This window comes from Orycteropus afer, unplaced genomic scaffold (assembly GCF_000298275.1).
Source record: "Orycteropus afer afer isolate SDZICR_OR568_19922 unplaced genomic scaffold, OryAfe1.0 scaffold00109, whole genome shotgun sequence".
NCBI classification, from domain to species: domain Eukaryota; kingdom Metazoa; phylum Chordata; class Mammalia; order Tubulidentata; family Orycteropodidae; genus Orycteropus; species Orycteropus afer.
The window spans coordinates 3,606,129-3,620,586 of NW_006921696.1; the positions used below are offsets into that span (position 1 = coordinate 3,606,129).

General features: G+C 36.3%; 1 protein-coding gene across 1 annotated transcript in view; it reads right to left on the bottom strand.

Moving 5' to 3' along the window:
• Positions 1-14,458, bottom strand: part of LEKR1 (leucine, glutamate and lysine rich 1) — a 332,736-nt gene that overhangs the window by 152,965 nt on the left and 165,313 nt on the right. The window contains exon 5 of the mRNA XM_007943551.1: positions 13,101-13,286. Within this exon, the coding sequence (XP_007941742.1) occupies positions 13,101-13,286 (186 nt within the window). The remainder of the gene's footprint in view (positions 1-13,100; positions 13,287-14,458) is intronic.

The following is a 14,458-nucleotide window of genomic DNA, read 5'->3' on the forward strand; positions in this document are numbered from 1 at the left end:
TTTTTTTTTTTTTTGCCTCCAAATGATGAAGGGACCTTCTTACAGTGAAGTGGGAGTATAAAACCAAACTAAGGGATATTGAGTCAAGGAGGATAGCATGTTCTGCCCAAACTAAGTTTGGTTTTCATCCAGTGTATCTATCACATTTTACTTATCCAGTCCTAAAGTGATGGAACCCAGATTGCCTGCAACTTTCTGTCTGTCACTGCAGATAACTCTACAAAAGAGTTTGTACCCATCTCTTGTGGAGAATTTTCTGCAGTACATCCCCAAGGTGGACTCATGGGTCATAGGTACACATATACTTAAATACTGACAACTCATTGTCCAGAAGAGAGGTACCAGCTTATACCTCCACTTCTTCTTCTTCCCTAATATTCATTAGAAATAGCTATTTTCCCAGTTTTTGCCAATTCACTGGCTGCAAAGTGAATTCTCGTGGTTGTTTTAAGTTTTACTTCTCTGCTTACGATTGAGGCTGAGCATCTCATACTTCTTGGCCATTCATGTGTCCTCTTTCATGATTTGCCTTCTGTGAATACTTTTCTATATACTCAAATGGAGCTTTCTCCTTCACTCCTCCACACAAACAGCTCTTTCCAAGGTCACTAAGAACTCTATATTGACAATCCCAAGATTTATTCCTGTCTTCTCTAATTCAAGTTTAAAGCAGCATTTGACACAGTTGTTACTCTTTCAACTCTTCTCTTGTTTCCATTACACATACTCTCTCATTTTCCCCCCTACCTCATTGGACTACTTCTGCCTCTACCAGTGATTCTCCAAAAAGGAAAGATCCACTCTAAATATTAGGAAGCCTCACGGCCTCAGCCCTGATCCTTCTTCTCTACCTGCATTTTCCACCAAGGTGATGCCATCTAGTCTCATGGTTTGAATCATATCTATGTGTGTCTTCCATCATCATCACAGCTAGTAAATGTTGAGTATTTACTATCTGCCAGGCACAAAATGCTTGACATTCATTTCATCCTCACAATGTAAACTTCCTAGAATGTAAGTTTCATAAGAGCAGGAACCTTATCTGTTATTCATAGTGCCTGAAATGTTGAAGGTGCTCTAAAACTAATTATTGAAAAAATTAATACATTTTTTAATATATTAGAAATAAGAATGCCAGCAAGTGAATGTTTAAAGTCATGTACCTAAAATTAAAATACTAATAAATAATTAGTTTTTCAGTTTTCATTGATATTATCTGATATGTATCTTGGAATTAAAATGCAACTCTATTATAAATATGTTACTTTATTTCAACAACATTTACTAAATACTCTCTGTATACCTAGGTTCCACACTAGCCAAATTTACTGTAAAAATAGCAATAAAATATATTACTTTGTCCCTGTTGTTGTTGTTGTTATGTGCCGTTGAGTCGGCCCTGACTCATAGCGACCCCTCCTTGGGTTTCCGAGGCAGTATCACTACGGAAGTAGGATTGCCCAACTTTCCTTCCGAGGAGTGGCTGGTGGGTTTGAACCACCAGCCTTCTGGTTAGCAGTCAAGTGCTTTAGCCGCTATGCTACCAGAGCTCCTTTGTCCCTTTGTCCCTAGAGATATTATAATCAAGTACCTTATTGGCCGTGGTGAATGATAACGTTTTTAATAGCAAATCAGTAAGCCCTTTAAACAAGCCTGTTCTATTTATTTTTTACTTTTTAAGTGATTTTGTTTAGTTACATAGTTAGTTAATTATTTAGTTGAAATTCTAGGATTTATGATTGGAAGTAAATGGTCCGAATGAATATAATCAGTCTGCTGCATCTAGGTTATATATTTACATAATTTATACCATAGTTTTATGATGAGCTCTTGGCCTTTTATAAAAGTTAATATCTAATTTAATTTCTTTAAATGAACATGCATGGAAAAATTATTATGTGAAAATATATACCAATAATAAAAGAAAGTACTTTAGTGAATATTCAACTATGTCAATTGCAAATTAACATGTTTTAACTTTAGCACTTTCATAGCTTGTATAGTGACACATTTACTTGTAAAATCTATTTCATGTTAAGAGTTTACATGTGAGAGGTCTGAGTCACATCTATTTTAAAACAAGTATTCTTGAAGTACATTTAACATTTTCTGCATAATGCCAGAAGGGACTGAAATAACATTTGGAGATTTTTATAAATCAAACAGTACAGCAGGTGTGGCTATACAGATAAAAAGTTGTAATTCAATCCAGATGCAGTTATATTAAAACCAGAAAATTATTTGGCTGGGTGTATGATGGTAGTGGGGGAAGTAGGTTAAATGAAGCTAAGGAGATAATCAGAATATATTTAAAATTTAAAAATGAATTATATTCTAGTATTAAGAAGCAAGACTCTCACTTCGGAATGGTTCATGCAAAAAATGTTTCTAAACCTCCACTGTAGTTTTTTTTTATTGTGAACATTAAACTAAACCAATAAAACATGAAAACAATTATAACTCACAGAAACCTATAAAATATGATAAATAATGGATGGATAAGATAGGGAGCCTTTAATTCTACATTATTATTATTATTTTTACCTTGGTTAAATCATTTAACCACACTTTCTTCTAATTTCTCAGCTGGCAAAATGAAGGTAATACTTTGTCTATCTTACAGGAATATTCCTGGTGAACTTAACTGCTTAGAATGCTTTCAGAACACCACTTTGTTTTCTGACCAATTTGTGCAAATAAATTCTCTTAATCACATATATTTACAGGTTATAATGTGATTTCTCATGACCGGAAAATATTACTAATGGGTTGAGACAGTCTAGAATGAAATAAGTGGGAAGAAACAGAGACCTATAATGAACAGAATACTAGCTAAAAACTTATAGGAACTGAAAAAAAAGAAAAAGACATTTAATAACAAAGAAAATGAATAAACGGAAGATAGAGAAGTCTAGATCTAAAAAATTGAAGACATTTTCTAGTAGAGTCCTAAAGTCATATAAACATCAACTTTTTTAGTGAATTGGTGAGTTTTATGACCAGAGTGTATAAAAGACTCCTTTCTACAGGACTAATCTATGCAAAAATGCTCAGTGGATAGTGTATCTTCAGCCACCCAGAGGACTGGCTGTTCTTTCTGCACCCTTTCTCCTTGTTGCACTGAGATGACAGTAAAATAGGTAAAGGGCAAGAACTTCTTCAAAAAAGTGCTTTAGTGCTACAGAACCACTTTAAGCTCGCTGTGTTCTAAAAACAATGCTACCACAATATTACATAATTTAAAACTAAAGGGGAATAAAAGAAAGCCATTTCATAATTTTAAGATTGAGGAGATCTAAGGCAATACTCACATACAGGTGAAAAGATTTAGCTGTGAGGATTGCTATCACAGTATCAATTTAACAGAAAAAAAAAGCAAAAACAATAGGGTATGATTAAATAAATTATGATTCCTCCAAACAGCAGAACACGATAAATATTATTGACATAGAAATCTGTTCATGACAGAGTTAATGGGAAGGAGAGCAAATGATAAAACTCTATTATCTTGTTTTTATAAAAGTATATATAGTCACAAAAGAATGACTGCGAGGATATGCACCAGATACTTTAACAGTTCTATCTGAATGTTGGAATTTCCTAATCAATAGGGAACATGGCTTACTTGGATAAAAGGAAAGAAAAAGAGATATTAAAGCAGCCTAATACTGAACCACTGTCCCTTGTATATGACACCTCCTTTCTCATACCCTATTGATGGTTCTTGTAATTCATCATCAGTTGCCTACTGGCCTCTGGATCTCTTTTGCCTTCCTCATATGAAAACTTAGGTTCACTTACCACCAGCCAAGCTGGAAAGAGTCTGCTTTCTCTGAAGTATGAATTAATGATAACAATGTATATGGCTAGACAGTCACTGGCAGTAGAGTTCAGCTGTTAAAAGCCCACATTTTCCCGGCACAGTTCTGGACTCAGGTTTCAGTTCTGATGATTAGCAGTTACGTGGCCTTGGGAAAATGACTTAATTCCTCTAAACCTCAGTAATCTCATTTGTAATCAGATAGTCCTAACTACAACCCAAAGAGTTCTTTTAATAGTGCTTTTGTCCTTTTCTGCTTTTGACTATCTGGCTTGCAATTTCTCTCATGATCCTGGGAAACTGCAATTTCTTGTGCTCCCCTGCAGCCCACAGTGTCCTAATATCAATCTGGTCTCTTTGGATTTGTGTAACTAAGGATCACTGGAAACCCTGGTTTTCTGCTTATAAAATTCGTTCTTCTCTCCTTTTACTGGTTACATTATACCAACTAGAGTCCAAGAGTTCAAATCATAACCTCAAACTAAAGAGGCCAGACGACTTACCACAGTGAGCTCCCTCTGGAAATTTTATCTTTCAGATGAGTAAGATCACAATGGAACTGTTCATAGACTCATCTATCCACCAATAGATAACTCCTAAATTAATCATAGCTACTCCCTTCAAGGAGCTCTGGTTGGTACAATGGCTATAGCATTTGCCTGCCAAACAAAAGGTCAGTGGTTTGAACCCTCCAGCTGCTCTGCAGGAGAAAGATGAGGCAGTCTGCTTCCGTAAAGATTTACAGCCTTTGAAACCCTTGTGGGGCTGTGCTACTCAATCCGATAGGGCAGCTACTGACATCAACTCAATGGCAGTGGGTGGTTCGGTACTCCCTTCTTCAGCAATCTCTCTCTTTTAAGTGCCGGCCAACTACAGCTAACCAAGGCTTGTTACTACTAACCAAAGCTGAATGGAAGATAAATTAGTGGAGGTAAATGGGTTTGGGGGTGAATAAGAATTAAAACATATGGCTTTCCTTTAAGGGATTTAATTAATATTTAAGGAAATTCTAATATTTTTATTATAAATACAATCATTTGGTTTGCTATCACACCAGGAAAACAAGTTTAAAATAGTTTATATTCTATATTTGAATGGTTCTTCAGGCATTCTTAAATTTCAGCTTGTTATATTCTCCTCCTGCTTGTAAGGTAGATGAAGGAGGCTACTATATTCCCACTTCATAGATGTAGTAACTGAGAGGCAAAGAAATTAATAACTTTTCTAAATGGCTTGTCAAAAGGATAAGCAGCAGTAGAAAACAGACATGTTTGAATCCTGGATCAGTTTTTTTTTTTTTTTTTTTTTGACTGAACCACATGGCCTATTTTGATTTTTACACTTTAATAGTGAAGCTACTAATTAAGGAATATAGTAATGAGACATGGTACAATATGGGTGAATCTCACAAACATTATGTTAAGTAAAATAAAAGACTAAATACAAACACAAAAGACTAAATATTGTATGCTTTTATTGGTATGAAATATCCAGGATAGGCAAGTCTATAGAAATAGAAATAGAGGGGTGGGGGGTGGGGAAAATAAGGAGAGTGACTACTAATGTCCAGGAAGTTTATTTTTAGGGGGATGAAAACACTCTAAAATTTGATCATGGTGATGGTTGCATAATTCTGTAAATGTCCTAAAAAATACTGAACTATACACTTAAAGAAGGTGAAGTTTATGGCATGTAAATTATATTTCAATAAAGAGATTTTTAAAACATTCAATTAGAATGATGAAATAAGAGATGTAAAATAATTTCATTAAAATATTTGTACATTATTTATTACATCAAAAAGTTTACAGAAAAAAAAAATTCAAAAAGGATTTTTCACTTAGAATAAATCTGAAAGTTGGTCAAATATACTTAAGGAAGGATGTTAGTGCTGAAGTGATTTATCTGAACTCTGTCTCCCAAGATTTGTGACTGCTGACAAGTAAAGGACACTTTATTCTACCAGGTGGAAGGAAAATCATTTAAGTGAACTGATTTGTGGGTCACAATGACCTTTGAGAGGAGTATTATCAATTGAGATAAATTGTGCATTTGGAAGTTATATTAGTGTGACTAGACATAAAATTATAAAACTTATGTAAATAAATCTTAGAAAGAGAACCAATAATTCAGTCTTCAAATTTTTATTTTATATATTTACTTTCCTATGAAAAAGATTGAATGTTGGCATGGAGACTTAAGCTGCTATTGACATTATTTACTCATGAATCACTATTAAACTATATGGACCAGAATTATCATATGTACTTAAATTTCTGAGTGTCTATGTTTCAGAAAATGTAGAAAAAACAAATATCAAAAAATTTTATGCAGAAAAGTAATAATCATAAAAACTATGTCCTTGAAACAGATGAAATTATTCAATGGTCATTTAAAAGAGAAAAAGTAAAAAATGTAAAAATGAACTTTTTTTTTTTTAAATGAATGAAACGTTGCCTGGTCCTTCACCATCTGCACGTGTGCCTTGGAGTTTGTTCTGACTCACAGCAACCCTATGTACGAGACAATGAAACACTGTGCAGTCTTGCACCATCCTCACAATCATAGCAATTTTTAAGCCCATTGTTGCAGCCATTGTGTCAATCCATCTCATTAAGGTGCTTTCTCTTTTTTGCTGACCCTCTACTTTACCAAGCATGATGTCCTTCTCCAGGGACTGGTCCCTCCAGATAACATGTCCAAATTACCCTAAGGTGAAGTCTCACCATCCTCCCTTCTAAGGAGGCTGTACTTCTTCCAAGACAGACTTCTTCATTCTTCTGGGAGTACATGCTATGTACAGTATTTTTCACCAACACCATAATTCAAATCATTGATTATTATTCTGTCTTCCTTATTCATTGTCCAGCTTTCACATGCATATGAGGTGATTGAAAATACCATGGCTTGGGTCAGGTGCAACTTAGTCCTCAAAATAACTAGGTCCTTCTTCCTAGTCTTAGTCTGAATGCTCTACTGAAATTTGTCCAACATGGGTGACCCTGCTGGTATGTGAAACACCGATGGCATAGATTCCAGCATCACAGCAACACGCAAGCCACCACAGTCCAACAAACTGCAGACAATTGGGGGTAATAGTAAACCAAAACCAAACCAAACCCACTGCCGTCAAGTCAGATTCAACTTATAGCCACCCCTCCTTGGGTTTCCCAGGCAGTATCTCTACTGAAGTAGATTGCCCAAACTTTCTTCTGAGGAGTGGCTGGTGGGTTTGAACTACCAGCCTTCTGGTTAGCAGTCAAATGCCTTAGGCACTACGCCACCAGAGTAGGCAGAGATAATCAGATTATAACAAGTAAAAAATGAGTAGTGGAGAAGGGGGAAGCAGAGGGGCAGGAATGGAGCACTGGAGGTGGGAGCACCTGGTAGTCTCCCATGGGCTCTGAAGGAGAGAAGTGTACCAAACAAATCTGGGATATAACAATGGAAGACATGAGATGGCAACTTGGCTGTCTTTCCTGCATTTGTAGGTCTATATCTTTGTTAAACCACTGTAATCACTTGTGTAAAGTGAGTTGGAAAGTAACAGCATGTTGGTGCAACCAGTTCACCAGAAAGGTATTTATAGATAAAGCAAGAGGTACATTTATGAACATTTTTGAAAAATGTTCTGACAATTTCCATACTGAAACCCTGACATGGGAAGATGAGTAAACTTGTGGGAGTGGAGGATAACCGTGTCCTTCATAGGCAGGAACATGGGAAAGTGGTACTTGTCTGTCATCACTAGTTGAGAACATTAGAGTAGATCTAATAATCCTGTCCACTCTGATCCGGCGATTTTGAATGGTTTCAACCAAGAGACATGTACATATAGTCTTTTAAAATGGTTTCTTTCTGTGTTAACATAGTTCAGGGGTTACCTATGGAGTGGATCTATTCAATAACAGCAGCAAAAATGAAACACCAATTCAGTCTTGAAATTATGTTCCACTTGACTCGGCAATTACCTTCACCTTTAGTTGAGTCTGTATTACATTTATAACTGTACAACCTCAACATGAAGTACAGGCATATCTTGGAAATATTGTGGGTTTGGTTCCAGATTTTTGTTTCTAAGTATATATAAAAGTTATGTTTACACTACACTGTAGTATTATGAAAAATTTTGAAATATTGGTGAGATTTACCAAAATGTGACACAGAGACACAAAGTGAACACATGCTATTGGAAAAATAACACTGACAGAGTTACTCAATGCACAAACTTTTAATTTATGAAAAATGCAGGTTTTTTTGAAGTGCAATAAAGTGGAGAGCAATAAAATGAGGTATGCTTGTACTCAAGAGATCAGTTTCCAGCTGTACTTTTGATTTGAATATAGATTTCACTTAGTGAAGGTGAGGCCTTACTGAGTATAAAAATCATGGATAATTAGTATTATACTGTTTTGGGGAGGTTCTTTATTGTAGGAGGTGGAATATGAGCTAAATTTTGAATGATGTGTAGGATTCTGTTTTTTGAGGAAAGCTCATTTGTCATTAACATCTGAGCAAATTTTAAAAGAGGGGAAATAATCACATATTTCTGTAACCATAAGATTTATTTTCATATCTTTATTTCCCTTCTGGTTTCTAGTCACAAATATATCTATTTTGACAAGATTGTAATTTATAACATATATACAATTTTATGGCTCTTCACTATGTGATATTATTGTTGTTAGGTGCCATCGAGTTGGCTCTGATGTGTAGCAACCCTGTGTACAGTGGAACGAAACACTGCACCATCACCACAATCTTTGTTATGCTTAAGCCCATCATTGTAGCCACTGTGTCAATTCATCTCATTGAAAGTATCCCCCTTTTTCCCTGATGCTCTACTCTCCTAACCATGATATCCTTCTCCAGGGATTGGTCCCTTCTGATAACTTGACCAAAGTAGATGAGATGAAGTCTGGCCATTCTCATTTCTAAGGAGCGTTCTAGCTGCACTTCTTCCAGGACAGAGTTGTTCATTCTTCTGGCAGTCCATGGTATTTTCAGAATTCTTCACTAACACCATAATTCAAAGGCATTAACTCTTCTTTGGTCTTCCTTATTCATTGTCCTACTTTCACATGCATAAGAAACTAAAAAACTCACTGCCATCGAGTTGGTCTCAACTTGTAGTGACCCCTCCTTGGGTTCCCAAGGCAGTATCTCTACAGAAGTAGATTGCCCAGTTTTCCTTCTGAGGAGTGGCTGGTGAGTTTGAACTGCCAGCATTCTGGTTAGCAGTCAAATGCTTAACACATGCATAAAAGGCAACTGAAAATACCAAGGCTTGGGTTAGATGCACCTTAGTCTTCAAAGTGACATCTTTGCTCTTAAACACTTTTAAAAGTTCTTCTGCAGCAGATTTGCCCAGTGCAACACAACATCTGATTTCTTGACTGCTGCTTCCATTGGTATTGACTGTGGATCCAAGTAAAATGAAATCCCTGACAACTTCAACCTTTTCTCCATTTATCATTAAGTTGCTTATTGGTCAAGTTGTGCAGATTTTTGTTTTCTCTATTTTGAGGTATAATCCATATTGAAGATGTGATCTTTGATCTTCATCAATAGATGCTTCAAGTCATTTTCATTTTCAGCAACCAAAGTTTTGTCATCTGCACATTGTGGGTTGTTAATGAGTATTTCTCCAATCCTAATTCTGAGTTCTTCTTCATATAGCCAAGCTTCTTGGATTATTTGCTTAGCATACAGATTGAATAAGTATGATTAAAGGATACACACCCTTCCTGATTTTAAACCATGCAAGACCCCCTTGTTCTGTTCAAACAACTGTCTCTTGGTCTAGGCAAAGGTTCTTCATGAGAACAATTAAGTGTTCTGGAATTCCCATTCTTTGCAATGTTATCCATAATTTGTTATGATCCACAGAGACAAATGCCTTTGCAGAATCAATAACAGGCAGGTAAACATCTTTCTGATATTCTTCTATTTCAACCAACAGCCATCTGACATCAGCAATGATATCCGTAGTTTCACATCCTCTTCTGAACTAGCTATCTTGAGCCAAATGAATTTAATAAGACATGAACAAGACAAAATAAAATAACATACAAACTGGAGAAGAATTGATAAACTTATTTTTGGGGGATATAGCGACTAATGATATAACTATATAACCAGAAAATCCAAGAGAGCCTAATAAAAATTTATTAGAATATGAGAATTGTAAAAGGATATAAGACAAGTATATAAAAATCAGTATACATTTTTTCTATTCTATCAACAAACAGTAATTAAAATAGGAAAATAGTTCATTAAAAAATTGAGGCAAAAACGATAAGATAGTCAGTAATAGGGAGCTCTGGTGGCATAATGCCTAAGGCATTTGATTGCTAATCAGAAGGCTGGATATTCAATTACTCAATATTCAAATATTCAATACACATATATACATACACAGACAGTTATGTGTCACTTCATGTCCATTCAGGCAATATCCAACCACATATATGTCCATAAGTTTTTTTCTTTTCTTTTTTAAAAAAAGGAAAGCAGCTCTCCTTTTGTTTATTACTTTCCCCTACTGGTTTTAAAAAGAGCTCTGGTAACATAGGGCCTAAGGCACTTGACTGCTAACCAGAAGGCTGGCGGTTCAAACCCACCAGCCACTCCTTGGAAGGAAAGTTGGACAATCTACTTCCGTAGTGATACTGCCTTGGAAACCCAAGGAGGGGTCACTATGAGTTGGGTCTGACTCGATGGCACATAACAACAACTGGTTTTAAAAGGAGGTCCAGTGGCATAATGGGTAAGATACTTAGCTGCTGACCAGAAGTTCAGAGTTTCAAACCCACCAGATGCTCCACAGAGGGAGGATGAGGAAAACTACTTCCATAAAGATTTACAGCCTTGGAAACCCAATGGGGGTCAGTATGAGTCAAAATTCACTTGACAGCAGTGGGTAATGGTTTTAAAGATCCCAAATCCAGATTCTTGTAGTACCGGACCACAAGTGGGATACAAACAGGTGAGACAAAGGACATGATTCTGGGCACTGGTTCTCAGACTTTGTTTGGTGGGCAGGCAAGTGGTGGCAGTAGCAGTTGCTGGGCCCAGGCTGCTCCTGCTGCTCAGACAGGCAGAATAGTGGGCAGTGCTGGACAGGCACCACTCTCTTCCCACTTGCTTCCTCTCACTTCCCTCCTACCATTGCCCTCCCAGGTACCATCACTGCTGTTGTCTGTTCCTCTATCCTCTATCAGAGCTCCAGCAGCAGCAGCAGCAGCAGTGACAAGGGCAATCAGAAGGCTTCCATAAAGTTTTAATATGGTGTTCAAATAATGTCCAAATTTTACAGCACCCTATTTCACAGAATGTATCATAGGCATTAAATGACATGTACCTATACAGCAATTCCATTTAGAATCCCTGTTGGAATCAAAGTTATTTTAAAGTTCATGTAGAAGAATAAGTGTCTATGAATATGGAAAAAAAAGTATAAAGAGTAAGGAGAGAAAAGTTTTATTAGGTACTTGTGATAGTTAATCTTATGTGTCAATTTGGTTACGTATGGTACCCAGTTGTTCAATCAAACACTAGTTTAGATATTGCTCTGAAGGTATTTACATAGTTGTAATTACATTTAAATGTATTATATACATTTAAACCAGCTGCCCTTAAATAAATCAAATTATCCTTCATAATGTGGATTCATACCTCATCGAATAAGTTAACGGCCTTTAAAACGAAAATGGTTTCCTAAGACAAAAGGATTCTGTCCTGAGACTGTAAATTGACATCCTGCCAGAATTTCCAGCCCATCTCCTGACCAATATTTTGGATTTGTCAGCCAAATTGGTTCACAATCACGTGAACCAATTCTTGAAAATAAATCTCTCTCTTTCTGGTTCTGCTTCCCTCATCTGCAGTATGCTCCTGTCATTAAGGACTCCCGAGCACAGAGCCATCTGTGACTTCTTTATCTCTTTTCCATTCAGACAGGTTTGTTTACCTCCCCAGTCCTGCATAGTACTTTTCACCCTGATTCTGTCTGAGCCTTTTCACTGTGTCTGTGGAGAAAGCCAAGTAGACACAGAGGGAAAAGCATGAGCCATAGCATCTGATTAAGTTTGCTTTCCCTACCTGCTATTTACAAGCTATTTCGTATGGTTTATGGTACCATGCATGGCACGCTACCTTTCTGGGCCTTGGTGCTCTCCTCTGTAAGATGGGATAATTGTACCTACTTTTCACGGTCACTCTGGCAATTGACAGAAGTAATTTATTTAAAGTGTTTTCATGGTGTCTAACGTAAATTAGGACCTAAGAAATGTTAGTTGCCTTCCCTACTTTAGTCTCTTATGGTTACTTTTGGGACTGAGTTACCAGCAAGGGTATTTTCCAACTGGCTACTTACCTGGCTCCAATCTTTTGATGCTTGGAACATTTTTTTGTTATTGCGAACAGATTAATTTTGCTAAAACACTGCTTTGGTTATATCATTCTCCTGATTAACAAATCCCAATGATTCCTTAGCCTAACTGCTAAGATACTCTTTCCTCTGAGACATAAAGAAATTAAAATCATTGCCTAGGTACTCAAAACACAATTTTAAATCTTGTGGGAAAATGAATGAGTGCCTAAAAATGTTACATTTTCCTTTAGCACCTTAAACTAGCAATCCATTGGGAATAATGACATACAAAGTAAATTCCATTTCATTCTCCTGACATCTTACTTGTATTTGAGATGTCTTTAATATATTCACTTAAATCTTAACACTGCAAATGGCAGAACATAAACTGAGAGCAAACACTGATCACAGACAGTTATTATCATAGTCATGATAACTAGGTATTTATAAAAAAAACCCAAAAAACTCATTGCCATCGAGTCGATTCTGACTCACAGCGACCCCCTTTGGGTTTCCAAGGTGGTAAATCTTTACAGAAGTAGATTGCCCAGTCTTCTTTCCATGGATTGGCTGGTGGGTTTGAACCATTAACTTTCTGGTTAGTAGTCAAATGCCTTAGGCACTATGCCACCAGAGCTCCTTATAATTAGGTATTGTTGTTGTTGTTGTTGTTGTTATGTGCCGTCGAGTCGGCCCTGACTCATAGCGACCCCTCCTTGGGTTTCCGAGGCAGTATCACTACGGAAGTAGGATTGCCCAACCTTCCTTCCGAGGAGTGGCTTAGGTATAGTTGTAACAAAAAGTAATTAAAACAACATTTTGTAGGCACTGTGAGATAAATGAAAATTTAGACATTTCCTTATAATAGCTAGTTGCTAACAACAGCAAAGAATAATTTTCTTTTACCTAGTACTTCTCTTTGCAAATCATAGCATCTGGTTTGCAAGTTCACCTCCTGTTGATTTGATGCCTGAATCTGCTGAGATCTCAATATGGCTGCATCTGATAATAATTTCAGATTTTTCATTTCCTCTTCAAGGCATACCTTATTTCTCTGGGACACAGTCAAACTTTTATTCAATGTGGCTATTTCTGTAAAGAAAAATCCAAGTTTGCAAATACACATCTTTGAATCATAAAATATTTCTCCAAAATTCTGATGTATCTTTTGGAAAAGTAAGAGGTGAAAGCCAACATGACTTTTCTGAGAGTATAATGACACCTAACCAAAGGTTAAATTTAAATTCAACAGTGAGTCTGCAAAAGAAAAGAGAAAATGGGTTGTATTGCTAAATGATGCATGAAACCTTTTAGTAGGTATTTTTAGCCTTTAAATTGTATTAAATACCAATTCAGCCTGCTTTTAAAATACTCATATAAATGAATAATATCTGTGTAATGTTCTGGATTTTATTGAAATTAAATTGGTTTTTTTGGCAACATTATTCAGAGAAGTAAATTTAAATGTGCTAGCATGAGTTGTTGGGTGGCATTTCTATCAGAGTAACTAGGATATAAGGAAGAGAAGTATACAGGGTTTAAAAGCAATAAATTTATGTGCAGAAAGAATTAGTTAATATATCTTAATGATTGTAATGTACTCTATTCCCAAAAATGAGACTAGCATTCATCACAGCAATTATCTGTGATTATTCCATCTACTTAGATTAAGTTTAATAAAAACATGACTTCACAGATATATTTAGATTTCAATGTGCTAATTTTATGAGAAATACATGGAGACTATAATCCTTCAGAATGATAATTATCAAGCTTTTCCTTCACCAGTCTTCCCAGCAATGCTGCTTTAAACCAGCATTAAAATATATAAACATACATTAAAAAAGTGGTAAAATGCTATAAAATTTGCCCTAACAAAATTAATTACATTGATGTGGATGTGATCTACATGATAATCTGAACACTCTACTTGGCAGTCCTTTCCTTAGCTCTCTTATCCCTGGGCTGTGTGCTCAGTTCAATGTATGACTGGGTGTCAAGTGAAGATGGCTTTGTTATTGCTTTTGTGGACCCCACATTAGAAATAGCAGCCATGTGGGCCAGTGAAGACCAGAAGCAGAGATACACAGGACAGACACAGAAGCAATCTGGCTGCCAGAGGTTATGGAAGAAGTAAAGCAATGAGGTAGAACAGCACACAGAGAAGAGAGTGTTATCTTATGAGATAGTGATGAGGAGGACCAGGAATGTGGTGCAAATAGAGAAAGCAGGTCTGGGAGAAAAAGTGGCATTAAAAAGGTGCC